The sequence below is a fragment of the Cylas formicarius genome, unplaced genomic scaffold, assembly GCF_029955315.1.
Source record: "Cylas formicarius isolate icCylForm1 unplaced genomic scaffold, icCylForm1.1 PGA_scaffold_3__17_contigs__length_32017465, whole genome shotgun sequence".
Lineage (NCBI taxonomy): Eukaryota > Metazoa > Arthropoda > Insecta > Coleoptera > Brentidae > Cylas > Cylas formicarius.
The window spans coordinates 25,902,437-25,919,936 of record NW_026844326.1 but is presented as its reverse complement, the minus strand read 5'-3'; the positions used below and the strand labels follow the sequence as shown (position 1 = coordinate 25,919,936).

At 36.1% G+C, this 17,500-nt stretch overlaps 1 protein-coding gene across 4 annotated transcripts in view; it reads left to right on the top strand.

The window, feature by feature from the left end:
* LOC132699258 (ankyrin repeat and fibronectin type-III domain-containing protein 1) overlaps positions 1-17,500 on the top strand; it is a 107,313-nt gene that overhangs the window by 27,568 nt on the left and 62,245 nt on the right. The window contains exon 1 of one of the 4 annotated variants that reach the window (XM_060665885.1): positions 13,795-14,712. The exons of the other annotated variants lie outside the window; for them this stretch is intronic. Within the exon in view, the coding sequence (XP_060521868.1) occupies positions 14,133-14,712 (580 nt within the window). The 5' untranslated portion in view covers positions 13,795-14,132. Of the gene's footprint in view, positions 1-13,794; positions 14,713-17,500 lie in introns of those variants that run through there. 4 annotated transcript variants of the gene reach the window in all.

Genomic DNA, 17,500 nt, shown 5'->3' with positions numbered 1-17,500 from the left:
TCATTTTAGTTAAAAAAAGCGAAGCGATTAAATCGGAACCTTTGAAAAAATCGAACCGAATTCCCATTTGTTAATTAAAAAAGCCATTACCATTTACATCGAGAGAGTCGGGTCATTCGCAATATCAAAACAAATTTAACCGATTCGCGCACTGGTAGCGTATAGAATCCCGAAAATCTCACAGCGGATGCGTTTCAATTTCGATAACCCATTTTGGATTTGCGTCAAACACGTCAGCTTTTTTTTTTTTACGCGCCGTTCGCTCACGCGATATATTATTGCACGCGTTGCGACCGAGGTTGACAAATCGCAAACGTACATTTCCTGCTGTCGAAAAACAATTCAAAAGCGCATTTCATCGAAACGGGCTCAGTTAAACACTGGACGTGGCTGATTTGGCGTCGACCTTCACGCGACCTTCGGTTTGAAAATCCGTGTAGAATACGTTTTACAGTCATTTAGTAATTTTACTTGGAAAGTTTTTCGGAGTTTCGAAAATTGACAATTTTATAAAATAATTTGATGTTCCCTTTTTGTAAATTTCAAGTTTGCCACCTCGTATCTTTGACGCTCGCACCACCATATTGACATAATGGCGCCCAAAAGCAGTTTTTTGCTAATAACTCCTTTCCGACGCATTTTACAAGAAAAACATTTAGTTAAATATCCGACGCTTTATTCTTTCGTCTTCAGTACTGATTGAAATATCAAAGACTCAAGTTTCTTCTGCTTCATCTACGATGGGATCATCAGTTTCATCGTGATCCTCTGCCTTCTCGATTTCGTTATTTATTTTCTCGAGAATGGTGCCCGTTTCTTCTTTTTCACTGCTGTCTTGCGACTTAAATTGCGAATTATCGCAAGAACCACCACAGTTCGTGTACACAACGGAGCACTTTTGCCCTGGTTTTCTGTATCCGTAAGCTTTTTGACAACCTTTCTTGCATTCGCAATAATCTTTCTAGAACATGTAGAGCAATGAGGAATGAGTCCGTTCTTAGAAGAGAGAGAAGGGACATGACACAAAAGGGATGACCGGGAAGAACCGACCATAGTTGGGTGGATTTTCATTCTATGAAACAGTATTTAACCTTCGTATAATTCGATGATCAAACGAACTTACCTGGTAAGTGAAGTTCGATCGTAATTCACTTACCAGGTAAGTTCGTTTGATCATCGAATTATATGTTACACCTCTTCTATGAAATCAATATACGTAGACTTTCAAAGGCAATTCAGCAAATTTGTTATAAAACGATTTTATTCGGCTATATAAGGAAATCCAAACCTTATGAAGTTTATGAAAGCCTCGAGTACAAATACAAAATAAATGGCTGTCCGAGAAAACAAGCATTCAGAAAAATTCTATGTCGCAAATGTGGCATTAACAAAAAATCCTGCACCTGCTGTACAAATAGGTCTATTATAAAAAAGGGCAAAACATTTAGAGCGTTCTCACCAATCTGCCGTCTTTCCAATCATATCAATTGAAACACCTTTACAAAACGCAGACGATATTGAGGCATGTCGAGTGCTGTGAGCAGTACTGCTTTTGTTGGGTATAGTTGCTGCCCTACAAGGCTTTTTAAATGTAATGAGTAAACGAGATTCACTGCTTCTTAAAGCACTGGTCCTCTCAATATAAAACAGAATATTTGAAACCACACAAAGATTTACATCTTCATATTTATGCAAAATTAAAAACAAGTCGAGTCTTATTTATAGCTGAAACCTTAATTTGAAATGATTTTATGTTGACCAATTCTATAAGAGAGAGCGTTTGGACTCTATGTGCAATTGTTAACTTCAGTAAGAAAACTAATTTAATGACAGTTAATTGCTTTAATGACAAGTCATTAGAACGTAACCCTTTTACAAAGTCAGAGACATAACTAGGGCCCCAAGTGCTGTCATATCTTGGTTTACTTGGCCTTAGATTATAAACCCTTAAAAAATTTAGTTAGATTTGCATTGTTAAATAATTCTGATCCAAAATAAGGCCGCGTTGCTCTGAAAGAACTCAATGAGCCATAGGACTTGCCTTGTCTAAAATGAATAGTAAGGAAATCTAATACAGCCTAGGTGAGAAGTAATAACACTCCACTCCCCTCCTTTCGAAAAAGCTCCACCAAAGCTTAAATGCATGCAGGTATTAAATGCCTCAAGGTAGCGCTCTGAACAGATGATAGAAAAATATCCAGCAAATCTTCTGGAATGCTTGCCTGACAAAATCCCTGCAGCCCGGGTAAGGGGTTTCCACAAAGGGTGAGCTCTCCTGTCAAAAGAAGAAGGTAATTTGTCTGGAATTAGAAACAATAAATAACTACAACGCCTCCCATCAAAAATAGAAAACCAATGCTAGCTGTGTCCGTAAGGGATTACTGCGATCCCTGTAGCTCAATCAGCCTTGATTTTTCGTAAAACCCGTGGCAACAAGCAAAACATTAGATGCCTCCGGATCTGGAAACCAGGAAATAAACTTTCTGCATTTCTTACTTAGGCGAGAAGCAAACAGTTCGATTTATGAGAATCCCAATATACTTGTTATTGTAGCAAAAGCATTGTCCGAAAGGTACCATTCACCATCAAAATTCAAATTCGTGGATGCCTTATCCGCTTCAAAATTATCGGAAGATCGAATGTAAGATGCTTTAACCCATAACCTCCTTTCTTCACACCAACCCCAAGGCGCCTCGAAATTTCTATTTACATACAATATTCTATTTACATAGCAGTTGTGTTATCAATCCTGAAAAGTGTCTCGCAGTTAGTCAAATAGGAGGCGAAGCATTAGAGACCAAAAGAGGCCGCAGTTAATTCTAGTGCATTAATATGAAGCTGAGCTTCCCTAGGACTCCCAAGTCCTCTGGCACAATTCCCTTGGCATATAATTCCCCAACCCAAAGAAGTACCATCTGAGAAAATCTCAAGTTTGTAACATTGCTGTCTTACAGGGCATTCAGGATTCTGTAAACTTTTTAGCCACCACATAAAATGCCTCCGTAAATTACAAGGAATTATCATCCAAGTATCATAATTATCAACAGAGTCTTGAAGGGCTAGATATTTGATTCTCTCAAAAATTCTTAGTATATACCCAACTGTAAGAAACTGCTGGCCAAACTGAAAACTAGCACACCACAAAGCTCGGCAAAGACTCTTATTTTGCAACGGTTCAAATTGCAAAACTTACTTACTCATCAGAAAAACAAGTGATGGGATTCAAAAAAAACAAAACCTAAAAATTTACAGGATTTCCAAGGATGTAAAACATTCTTCTCATTAATAACAAAACCCAACCTAATCAGTGTGTTGCAAGTTACTTGAAAATTTTTTAAGGATAGCTAACTAGCACCAAATAGCAAAGCTATCTAAATAAACTATTGAGAGAAAAGCCTTGGCAGGGAGATAAGAAACCACTGATTTAATTAATTCTGTAAAGACCCACGGGGCGGTGCATAAACCAAAGGGTAACACGTTAAACTGATAACAGAGAGCATCAAAATAAAATCTTAGAAAATTCTTTTGATTTTCAATTATTGGGACTAGAAAGTAAGCTTCTTTCAAATCCAGAGTGGCCATAAAGGACTTCTTTGTGAAGAGTGTTTCAACTAACTTTCTGTCTTCAAGTTTAAAATGACAAGTGTCAATAAAAGCATTCAGTTTCTTTAAATTTAAAACTAATCAAACCGAACCATCCCATTTTGAAACCAAAAAGATCTGTGAAATAAATAAAAAAAAAATAACTGCAATTGCACCTATCTCTAACAGGTGTTTGACCACATTACAAATTGAATCTTGTTCTTGTTGGGACCAAACAGGATCTGTCGTAATGAAGTCCTGTGTAACTGGCCTCGCAAATTGAATTTTATATCCATCTAACCAAGGTACGATCTGTGCAGCTTGAGTTATAGAGGTCCAAATGTCCCGAAAATCGTGCAATCTTTCAACAAAAGTACTTACTATTTTTTCCTGGGGACACAACTCCTCCCCCTTTCCTCTCGAACCTTCCTGTATTCCCCCTTTTGAGGGTACAATAACTTTCACCCATTTCAGCCTTGGAACTTCCGGGAACGAATTGATTTGAGCCTATCAGCCAAATCTTCTCCAAATAAACAAGAGTGCAAAAAAACATCAACGAGCACTTCGTTCATGCAAGGCTGCATTTCATTTGAGACCAGCGAAAGGCTTAACGCAGCTGAACTTTTATATACTGAACCTAAATGGTGTATTTTGCTTAAACCAAATATTGCATTACTCAACGTTTCGATGGGAAGTAAGTACTACTCATCCTGAACCGGTTTCAAAAGCAAGGTCGAGAGCGCCCTAGCAACCACCATCAAAGCAGCCCCTACTCATTCTGTGTTGCAGTCAGTCTCTCATCCCTTTTCTTTCCACCTTTGTTGATGGCAGATTTCATCTGCACATTCAATTTACTAGAGTTATTGAGCGGCACCGGATATTAACGCAAAAGGTCACTGAGACAATCTTCGGACACACCGGATTTCGAAAAGGTATTAATCTGCCTTGCCAAAATGTCATGAACCGGCTGACCCGACAAACCTTGTGTTGGGACTATCGACCCCATAGCTTAAAGGCCATTTTGCTCTAAATCCGTCTCAAGGGGCTCAACAATGACATCAGAATTAATTAAAGGGCCTAAAAAATATACTTACGTTGGAGTAAGTGCATTCCAACAGCCATAAAAAATTGTTCATTATGTCCCAGTATCCATAAATTGTAGGAAATTTTTCGTACTTTTTTTTTGTATAGATATGATTTTCTTGTAAAATGCGTCGCAAAGGAGTTATTATCAAAAAACTGCTTTTGAGCGCCATTATTTCAATATGAGGTGGCAAATTTGAAATTTAGAAAGAGGATATCAACTAAAAAATCGCCAATTTTCAACTAACCAAAACTCCCGGCAAACCTTCGAGGTAACCTTTATGAAGAAGCCGGATTTTTGGTGATTTTCATGGTAATTTACTAAGTTACTGAGTCAACTACTGAGACTAGTTCGGAAAAACTCCAACCTCAGCTTCTCTATGGCAGTTCCTTTTTTAATTCAAAGCTTTAATTTTTAAAACTTTGCGTCAGTTTCATTAATCATGCATTTATTAATATAATAACAAAAATCAGAAACAATTCAGCACACGACTTTCCATTACATGCAAAGGTCATTTCTTAAAACGGGACGCGTAAAGATTGCGATAGCAGCGACGGCGTGTCAAAACAGGAAACGTTTCCAGAATTAGCATCCTTCCACAGATAAATATGACGCGCTCGTGTTTGTTAGTTGATTGGTTACTGGGTGAGCGCGACTCGATATCTCAGCTTTATTATAAGGAAAGGAAAAACAACAGAAATATCCTGCAACACAGTTTATGTCTGTTCAATTTTGCTGAAATATTGATACCCGCACCTGCAAAGGTAAATTTTAAGAATGCAATTTTGAATACAAAATAGAAGCAAAAAATGCTTCGTTAATGAAAAAATCACAGATGATTTGTTGAGAATTGATTTATGGAAATTGATTAGAACAGCTACGTGAAAATTTAACATATTTAATGGTGGTTTAATGGTTGTGACCGTGTAGTCCAACTTGGTGGGTGGTTTTCCCAGTCGACAGAAATATTTCATAAGTTCGGTTATCAATTATCTATGCTCTTTGTGCAACGACTTCCTGTTTTTCTGTTTTGAGTTAATTTGATTTTTTTTGAGCTGCAATTAAACGTTGAAAACAGTTATTGTAATCTTGGCTCATCTAAATAACAATAAGTTATCCTCATTAGAACTTTCCGATGAAGATATTGACGAAATGTAAATTTTTCGTCTATAAAACTCATTTGTTTTAATTTGAATACGCTACAAACACAGAGCACAAAACCGCAAAGTATAAAATATCCCCACTTAACAAGTGGTGCCACCTATTGGCGTACATTGTAAGTTTTCTTGTTCTAATAGTAAACAAGATGTCCCAAAGTATTTGTGTAATTAAAAAATTTTAGAATATGATGAACAAATAGTGAAAACAAACTGAGAATTAATCTATACGATATCCGATATGAACAAACAGACGAATGACAAACGCAGCTGCGCCAAAGAAAACAGTAATTAATTTTTGCAAAAAAGATTATTCATGTAAAAGTTCAGTGATACTTAATATCAAAAGTTCACCAAGCAAACGATGTTTTTATTATGTTTGCTTGAATTTTTTCGTCTTCCTCTAGAACTTCTTCCTGTCCTTCGCCATGTTTTTCAATCTGTCGTCGTTCATTTTGTTTTTGTGTCTTGGAGTTCACTTTGTTTTTTTTTATTATCAATTATTTTTGCTGAGTTAGCCATAACTATTATTGCGAACTCTAATTAGGAGCATCGTGGATTGTGACTATAAATAAATAATAGACCATGGACGTTGAGCGTTGTTCACCCTGTACTTCACCCACGCGTCGTTTATCCCGTCGTTCGGATTTTCAACAGTTTCGTTGTCCATCGGAGGGATATTTTGCCGCCAGCCTGACAGCGGTCTATTGACGGTACAGATAATACCGGATAGTCTCCAAGTTTAGGGTCAACAAATTATCCCTCCCATTTATCGACAGATCCCGTGATACCGCACGATCCAGGGCTAATTATATGACGCGACAATAACAGCGCATCGGCCTAATTGACCGTCCAATTTAAAGCGAACAAATTGCTAGCCCTTTGGGTCGATTGCGCTATGCATTTAGGGTATGCTGACATTTTTCGCAAATTTTCTTTTTTTTTTCAATTATAAAATTTCTACCTTCAAAATACTTTGAAAGAGCATTATAAATTCAACAATTTAAATAACTCCGTGTGTTGAATTCTACAAACTGAACATGACTAATTATAAGGTTGTTCGGAAAGTCATTTCGTTTTTTCCCGTCAGAGGACTTAATTACGTTTTCTCGAAACCAACTTCACACTTAAGCCGCATAACCATTATATGTCTTGAGAGCTGATATTGCAAGGCTTGTGTGTGAAAAAGTTCTATTAATTCTACGCACTAGTTTTTGGTTGGTGCCCTTTTAAATATGGAGAGCAATAAGCAGCATTTTCGTCATATTTTACTTTTTTACTTCAGAAAAGGTAAAAATGCTGTCCAAGCGAAAAAAAAATTGACGGATGTGTATGGAGAAGGCGTGTTAACAGTACGCCAGTGCCAGAACTGGTTTGCAAAATTTCGATCCGGCAATTTCGGTGTCGAAGATGCACCACGGTCTGGAAGGCCGGTCGAGGCTGACAAAGATGCGATAAAGGCATTAGTTGATGCAAATCGGCGAATAACCACACGAGAGATCGATGAGAGATTAAATTTGTCGAATTCGACTGTTTATGGCCATTTGAAAGGCATGGGCTTAACCTCAAAGCTCGATGTGTGGGTGCCCCATGTCCTTACGGAGCGAAATTTGTGTCGTCGCGCTGACGTGTGTGATTCGCTCCTCAAACGTCAAGAAAATGATCCATTTTTGAAGCGGATTATTACTGAGGACGAAAAATGGGTTGTATATAACAATGTTAAATGCAAGAGGTCATGGAGCAGAAAAGATGAACCGGCTCAAAGCGTGTCAAAAGCCAACATTCACCAAAAAAAGGTGATGCTCTCCGCTTGGTGGGATGTCAAAGGAATCGTTTTTTTTGAGCTTTTGCCTGACAATACAACGATTAATTCAGAAGTCTATTATCATCAACTGGACAAATTGAATGATTCACTTAAAGAGAAGAGGCCCGAATTAATCAACAGGAAGGGTGTAGTGTTCCACCAGGATAATGCGAGACCTCACACAAGTTTGGTCACTCGCCAAAAACTTTTACAGCTTGAATGGGACGTATTGCAACATCCACCATATTCTCCAGATCTGGCGCCTTCCGACTACTATTTGTTCCGGTCCCTGCAAAATTTTTTGGATGGCAAAACCTTTACCTCAAATGAAGATGTCAAAAACCACCTGAACCAGTTTTTTGCCAACAAGGACCAAAACTTTTATGAGAGGGGAATTATGTTACTGCCAGAAAGATGGCAAAAGGTGTTGGACCAGAATGGCCAATATATAATTTAATAAAATATTTATTCATTATACAAAAACTGTCTTTCATGTTCCCCAAAAACGAAATGACTTTCCGAACAACCCAATAATTCTATTCGTTGGTGGCAAAATGATATTGCCTTAAACAATTGTGTTAAACACGCTAAGCAATGAAATGTAGGTTATTTTATCATTTTCACTATTTAAGTTAAGTGTGTAGTATGCTACGGTGTATTCAGCTATAAACTACAAGTTATTGGCGTGATGAAGGCACTGCAGTGAATAGAGACCACAATCTTACGGACAAACTATTCCTGTATATTCACAAAACGATAGATAACTATTTAAAAAATGAGGATATCATCCATAAATACAACTATTTTACTAACGGTCTTTTTTGTGTTTGCAAGAATTCCAAATGTTTGCAAAAAAGACGCAAACTTAAAAATTAAAATGGTTTACCATTTATGATCTACCTATGTCTTTATAATTATTGTAATTCTTTTTTTCTACTCCTTTCGTCACTTTAAAATGTGAGTCTTCTTCCTTCTTCTTCTTAAGTTTCTTGGCTTCTGCTTTGAGCAATTTGCCAGCACATTAGGTGTGAAGCAGCTTGTCCGGCCTGTGCCATACTAACTTCACTTTGATTGCATTTTGTGTTTACAGACTCATTGCGTTATTCCAGATCTCTTCATCCATTCTACAAGCGGCTAGACAGTTAGTGAAAGACAGAACTATAGAGGTTATAGACCCGGGCAACTGAGGAGTTGCCCCGGATAGGAAATTCAGATAGAATTGATTATATTTGGAAAGTATGTCTGTTAGTTTTCCTATATTTTCTTATTTATATTACAAAGCACAAGCCCACAGCTCCAGTGCCTTTAAGTGCAATTGGAGCCCCTTATAAACATGTGAGTCTCTTAGCTCACGGATCCCAGCCCCTTCGAACATTTCCGCACGGGGATCACCACAAAAAGATGGAAGCAAATTGTCGAATGTTTAAATTGTCGAAAATTGTCGGCTGAGAGGGGTGGTTTTTTAACAGCGGATCCGTCAACAGCTGAGACGTGACGTACAGAGACAATTATGCGTTATCGAGTGACAATGTTTAGGTTAGAACCAGCGATTTTTATAAAATCTAAATCTAACTAATTAAAATTTAAAACTTATTTTAAATGATTTATCTTACTAAGTTAACATTTTATAACTTTTTCCAAAAGGAATTAAGTTAATTTTGGTTAGTAATTCATAGAGTAAGTAGGTTAAAACGCATAACAGGAACAGAACGCCTTAACAAATAATTTTTCGCGATAGTAATAATATCTCCGACGCACAGAAACAAAATATCGAGCATCAGGATAGGTTGAAGAGAATGTTGTATCCGTCTTAAGGTACACCATAATCTTGAACACTTGAAGGACCAAATACAAGGCAGGAGTCGCAAGCATGTGTAATAGAGAAAAGAGGCCGAAAGAATAAATGTATAAATGACTTGCGACAAAAGATATTAGAATTAAAATATTTGTGTAGTACATTACACTGTACCACAGAAACTATATAAGTATTAATACATTTCAATTATGTTAATGTAATTTTAGCAATGCCGAAGGTGCCTTACTTTCTTCCACTCCGTATGTACCTCTATGCAGAGTTCTGGGAGTGAGTGACCTACCCTTCATCACATATGGGCATAAATTTTGTTTTTTTCTGGGATTAGCAAGTCTTTTACATTTTTTCGGTAGGTAACTTCTACCTTTGAATAAGTTAACACCAATAAATGTTAAATACTCGAAATTGCCAAAATGTAGGTAGGTATACGACCTTTCTTTGTAATTTTTGAAATCCTAAATAAATATATTTGACGTTTATTAAAAAAAACTCCTAGAAAGGTGTATAAGCGTAGAGGCTACCTTTGCCATAAAAATACAAAATGTCACTCTTATAGGCTTTTACTTGGAGGAGGCACTGCGGATTGTACATCAATTACAAGGAAATGTGGAACGAACAAAAATAGGGCGGAAATATTATCTTTTGGGAATAATTATTAAAATCCTTGTGCTTAATATTTTTGTTTCATTTCAACCATTTTTATCTTACCATTACAAGACTCGACGAGTAGCTCAAAAAATTCAATCGTTTTTTTTAGGATTTTTTGACAAGCTTTTTTTCTATACTACGGATTTTCCAAAAAAATTCAATGCTGACGCTCGAAAACTTTCGATGATCTTTTTATTAACAAAATGTTAATAAAACTGTCAAAACAACATTTTTCAAAATAAATAAGAACTAAAAGTTCAGATTTTCAGGAAATTATATATTTTTACATGACAATTGTTTCGACAACAGAGTGTCTTTATCAAATGTGATAAAAATATATAATTTCGTGAAAATCTGGTCTTTTAGTTCTTATTTATTTTGATAAATGGATTTTCATCAAGTAAAAGCTGCCTCAGTACAAACAACATTTTCTTAATTTTTAACTAACAAATAATAAATATAATATATGTATAAAGTCAAAGAAACCATTCTTGATCTAACTTGAGCGACACACTAATGCTTGCAAAATCCCGTTAGTATGAGAGAAAATGTTTTGAGCGATCTAATTTTTAATTGACAATTAAAAAAAAGCGAAAATAACTTCTTGAAAAAAGTATTTTCACGCACCAAATATTTCAGTCACAACTTTGCAGAAATTTGGCAACTAACTTTGCGGGGGTTATTTTTTTTTACCGAACTCTTTTTCCGCAACTTATTTTTCTGCGCATTTGGTCCGGTCGGATCTCCAGAGTTTTCCGTACCGCATGAATTCTTTACGCTTTCATTCCAAGTTTCGGTAATGCCGGATTTTTCTGCCCGAATCTTCCGGTATAATTTATTCATAACGGACGAACAATAACGCGATCTGTTTTTATGTGCCACTTAAATTATTTCTCGTTGTTTGTGAATTGAATTGGGCGAGTACGTGGAGGGGGACAAACTGTATCACTCTTAACAACAAAACTTGGTAAATTCAAATAAAATTAAGTCATAAACGAACAATATCACACCCAAAAATCAATCGCCCGTCGAGCCCCTTTCGGAAAAGTCCGCGTTGGCAGTGTGAATCTGTATCCGGCTTGAATCTCAGTGACCGAATTTTTGGCAGCCGTTGTACGAGGGGCGGTCAAAAAGAAAGCATCATTTTAGTTGCACAAAATCAAATCGCAACTGGAATTCGGAACATAAACGAACACTTTTTTCAGTGAAATCTTCGTCTTTTTGCGTGAAAGCTGCGTTATTCGGACATTCGGCTGTGTGTTATTAAGGGCATATCCCGTTTTAACTTCCAGCAGTGGTCCGCCATCATCGTTATGCTCCATCTGGCTTGGTATCGCCGTTCTATGTCCTTAATGTCCTGTTCTCCCCCTGTTCTTCGCTAACTGCCGCAAGATTTTTAAGTATGTTCAAGTGTGAAAACAGGAAATGCACTTCAAACTCGTATTACAACCTAGACGATGAAAGTGTTGTATGATATTTTAAACAATACTTTCGTAGTTTTGGTTCTTAGAGTTCCCAAGAAACTTATCAATTACTTCTGAAAACGAAACCCAGGCGGTTTTCTCGACATTGTCTTTCGAAAGTCCTCCCTTGTCTTTGCATAATGTTCTTACCTGCGGCACAACAAAAATACCTTTTTCATCGTGGCATCAAATATGGCTGGAAATTTCTAGCACAAATATTTGAAACACAAAGTAAAACTGTATTGGGGCCAACTAAGCTATTTCGTAATACATTCTTACATTTTTGCTACCAGGTGTAAGGCTTGTTCTTGACGGCCATTCTATTTGAGTCCAATGTCTATCTCTTGCCCGACTATCCCACTCACAAATAAAGCATGTATAATCCCCCTGTGGTCCTAGGGGCATGCACAGCACTTTAAGGTAACCACAAAGCATCTATTCTTGGTAGTTTAATTTCTTCAAAACAAAATAAGCTAAAATTTTCATAGGTTTTGTTTAAATGTTTCGAATGTGCAACGGGAACCAATGTACAATAAAAAGCTTTTTAAACCACACCTACTTGAATCAATAAATTCTTCTTTTATATGCGGCACATTTCCTAATTTTGAAACTAAGTCAAGAGTATTGTTCCTATACAATAGCGGTCGTTACTGAGTAAAACATTGACATAACTCTTTTTCTTCCTACGTTTTTGTCAGTTTCTTAATGCTTCAACGTAAACGGAACAAATAGTATGAGGAGCTCAGGACTTGCTTGGTCGCAAATTTTTACACCAAAATAAGAGTGCATTTTGCACAACAGAAGCTATAGTTTGCCTTTGCTTTACGGGGACATAACTACCAAGTTATTTGTTTATTAATGTTAATTTATACGTTCTAGGACACTAGAAACAACCGCGAACTCTGTACTACGATGGCCAATACAACCAACCTGCGCATAAGCAAGTTACAGTGACGCTTCTGCGCTAACTCTGTTGCTTGTAGAGAAATCTAATATCAATTCATTTAAAAATCATGCCTATATTATGAATAAAACATTTTTAAGATATAAAGCGCTATAAAAAAAATGACATGATAGAGCAAAAATATGGCGTTTTTAGGAAAAAGGGCCCCCAAAAATATACAATTTTATATTGTGACCTGCGATCATGCTTTTAGCCTACCCGGATAGTTTTGGTTTCAATACAGACACCGTCGTCACTGAAGTAGTTGTTTAACAGCCCTCGTATACCTCGGGTCTATAACAGGCGTTATTACCTCCGACTTACACAAAGATGCTACACGGTTCCCCATTAGTTACCCGACCAGGGCCGTACTTCGGACATTTATTACGGTTTAAACGTAATTTACGGACTTCGCGGTTTAGAAGGCACAATATGGCGCCAAATTCACGTGTAGATTTCGCTTTAATTTTAAGTTCTCCTTTCAACAAGACATCGCAGACGCACTGAAGTGCTTTTAATTATTTCCCTACTGGTTATTGTTTCTATTAACTGAAATCTGTTTTTATTCAGTTAATAATTATAATTACGGAGTAATTAGCAGTTCGTGTGTATAATAATTTAATAGAATCAAAAAAAGAATTGCAATGATTAAACAGACAGAGAGGAATGTAAATAAACTTTCAAAAAATGATTTTATAGCACAATTACAACAAACAAAGTTGTAGGTAGGGACATAATGTAATTATTTAGAGGATGCGTTTTATACAATAATGCCATTAAATCGAATTAGATGAATTTTTGATATATTAAAGCAAGAAAGATCAAAGGCTAGCCCCGATTTCCTGGTAATTTGTTTTGTTTGGCAAACGTGATTAAATTGAAATTCGTTTTTTAGACAGAAATTTATTGTGGTTAAAGAAAAATGACCTCCCACACAACCTTTTCGGTGATGGGAGAAGAATCAAATCGTGAACATTGGTTTAGCTTCTAGTACCTACATTAGAAGGGAATTTGTTTTCATTAATTATGAAGTTATTAGAAACAAGCGCATAACACAAAACCATAAAAAATCATAAATTCAAACACGTAAAAAACTAAAAAATAGAGTTCAAGGTATAATTAGCCGTTGGTTTGCAACTTACTATCGCCACTTTTCAATTTGTATTGCCCAACAAACCAGACATTCCTTAGACAGCTTTTAAATGATAAAACTCTTTCGGTGTATCACATTTCAAAGGTCTCTTTTTGGAGACTCGGAGTTATAAAGCTGCGGCACCAGCTCTGGTGACCGATAGGTCCCGCGTATCATACGTAATTTCCGTCGCTTCGTCCGACTGCGCCTGACATGGCTGACTCCTTCCCTGCCAAAGCAAAGAACTTTTACATTCATCGGGTATCACTCCGACGGAACAGCTGTGGCGGTCCTTCGGCACCACAATAGTACACTCTGTCGAGCCGTAGTGAGCGTTCGCACGCGCAAATACGTTGGCGTTTTAAATTTATAACCTCAAACCGTATTTTGTTTACGATGATCTCGGCGCATACCGGTAGCTTTCGCGTAATTTCTATCGACCGTGGTCAGTGATTCGCCCCTTTTAAATCTTTACTCGTGCGGGAAGAATCGCAAAACCGCAGCGGATGGTTATGGGCAAACCGAAAAAAGACCAGAAACTCCTCAACAAAATGGCAGACGTGGTGGCCGACCGACGCAAAGCCGTCCATTTGAAACGATCCAAGTCGGTGAGAGCGTCCCTACGATTCATTGGTACAAAATTCCTAAGCAAGCATACCAACAACAACAACCAATCGCCGATGACGAAGACGACGTCGATGTCAAGCATCCACGAGTTCTATCAGTCGGAGAGACAGACGGAATATCTGATGGGAGCGCTGTATCAGCAAAGAAAACCTCCGGAAACAATTCTCAAGACTCCGTTCAAGAAGCCCGAGAAATTCAACAAGAACAAGAGAGATTTGTTGGACGGGCACGTGAGGATCAGCACTCCGCCGGAGGAGGTGGCTCCCAAAGCTGCCCAGTTGCTGCAGATACCGCATTTTAGAGAAGAATTGGCGCCAAGGGTTAACGATCTGAAGGGGGTCCAGTTTGGCGGCTGCTATAGGGACAACGGGTTCCACAGGGGCGCTCTGAGGCTGTCGATGACGACGAGGAGAAAGAACTACACGAGGAATTCGTCGCTGTCTGAGGACGACCGTAAAAGTAGGTAGAGTTTCACGGAATCGAGCTGAAAGGACGCGGTTTTAACAGGATGCGCCTAAAAGCAATCGTACCGAGTTAGAAACACTGCAACATCTAAACTAAAAACGTTTTTATTTTACACATCTAACAATTACTGTATTTAGATATTTGAACATGTCAAAATGAAGGTCATCCCAAAGTCAACTTCGTTTTTTCTATTCAAAAGCCGACCCATAACCGTTTTATTTACTTTAATAATTGAAAACATTCAAAAGTTCAGTAGCTTTAAGAAAAACTTACGCTTAAAAAAGAAGTTGGCCTTCAGTGACCTTGACACCACGCAAAAATGTATTTTGCATACCTAAGAATTATTTTTACTTGAAACTTATAAATTTGGCACTTATAACGTTTTAATTGGCTATAACTTTTTTGTCTTAAGATAGATCAATTAAAACAAAAAAAACAAAATCTAGGGTTAGTAGCCAAGCTTTTTTCCAAGTGACGTATAAAACAAAACACTATCAATTTTCAGATATATATTACTGCATCATATTTTTTCAAATGGAACACCCTGTATGTTATATGTGTGTTTAATAGAATAACTATTCGGATTACGATGATGTAACACACTTTACATTTTAGTCCACTCGTTTTTAAAAAATCGGCAAAAATCCATGCCACAACAGTAATTATTAACAAATTAAAGTAAAACAAAAAAACTAAAAATGACAAGACACTCTAAAGTAAAAAAAAATTAACTATTCTAAATACTGCTGTATATGACCACCATTTTCCTGAACACATTTGAGAAAGATCAAGTGGACCCCCCATTTATTATATATATATTTTATAAATACTTATGATAGAAAATTGATCCCTCAAACGATTTTTTAAAATTTTGATTTTAACAACATTTTTTTTTATAATGAAAATTTTAAGCACTTTTAATTAAAAAATGGATTAAAAATCAACCGTACGAGATAAATGTATGAAATTTTCAGCATCCATGGTGAAATGACTGTACTTTAAGAATTATTAATAAAATTTTCTATTTTTTTTTTAACAATATTAACAATCCTAACATACTGAATCGAACAAGCTTAAATAACTAAGCTGTAAATTTGTCGTCAGTTATTTTTATATTTTTTAAAAAAACGTATTTTTTTTAAATAAATACTTTTTCATCCTCTGAAACGAGCCATTCTAGTGAAAAATTGCCCAATGGTTTGTAATAATGAAATTGGCGAGTATTTTTTATTGTAGTTAAGCGATCGAATCGTGGTTGGTATTTTTTTAAAAGAACTTTGGCCCACTGAAAAAACTAAAGTGGGGTTTTTAAGTGGTTGTTTTTACCACGCTGGAGACTAACACGATAAGCTGGTTTTTTTATACTCCCTGCTAAGCCACCATACGCTGCTCCTTTGCCATGAGATGTAGCGAAAAAAGTCCAATCAGCATCAACACCAAAATCATTTTTATGATTAACTAAATCGGCTAAAATTATATTTAAATAATAATTAAAACTAATCTTTTAATCACATAATTTCATAATTCACTCAGCCCATTTTGAATCACATAAAGTATTATTATTACAATTAATTATAATACTAAAATATTAACTAAAAAACACAACTCAACGACACTTCAACTTTTATTTTTAATAATTATTTCATGTATTGCCTATAAACTTATGTCACGAATAGACAGGAATGACTTCTAAAATGATTTTTTGTTATTTATTAGGATACGCGAAAAACAAATGAAAATCGTAACGAAGCGGTTTTTCTTTTGTTAACTAAAGATGGAGTGTTGACTAGTAAATTTAAAAATAATGATTTACTGAATTACCTAAAAAAAATAAATATAGACCATAACAGTTTTGAAAGTTTAAAGTTGATCATTTTTTTCTAAATTTACGCTGTTTGGTAAAAATAAATAAAATTTTATTAATAATAATTATAATAAAATAATATAAATAATAATAACATTTGTTTTGTAATAATCTTTTGCATTATTATTTTAAATGATCGCTGATAAAACCTTCAATGCAGTTCGAGACGCTCGGCAGCGCGGCGCTTCCACAGCGCTCGGCGCCCGGCGCGCTGTCATAAATAAATTCATTTTGTTTAAACTAATGACGAGTAGTGAAATTTTCTTCCGGACTCTTAAACTTAAATGGATAAAGCATGTGACCGCTAACAGTTAAATTTTCATTTGCTAACTTAAGAGTTAGTAATTTTTTTTTTTTAAATTAAAAGTGCTTAAAATTTTCGTTACAAAAAAAAAGTTGTTAAAATGAAAATTTTAAAAAATCGTTTGGGGATCAATTTTCCATCATAAGTACTTATAAAAATATATACAGATTAAATTTTTATGAACAAGTAGTAAATAACGTGATCTTACTTATTTATCATACTCTCTAATTGTATGATGTCTTGTATTTAGTAATGTTTCCGGATTGTCTGTTAACTGATTGATTGCCTCTCAAATCTTTTGCCGAAGTTGCAGGATATTATTGCAAGGAGTTCTGTGCAGGTTATTCTTTATGTGTCCCCAAAAGAAAAAATCCATTAAAGTTAAGTCGGGGCTGTTGGCTGGCCAATCCATAGGTCCGGGGTTCCCAATCCAACCCCTGAGATATTCCATGTTAAGAAAATTTTTAACTTGCACAACATTATGCTGCCATATAATCAGCGCAGATATATTTAGGGATAAATCTTCTATGTCTTGTTCTATTTGGTGCTCTAAGACTTACAAATAATGATCTCCAGTTAACTTTTGACTTATAAATATCGGTCCCAAAATATGC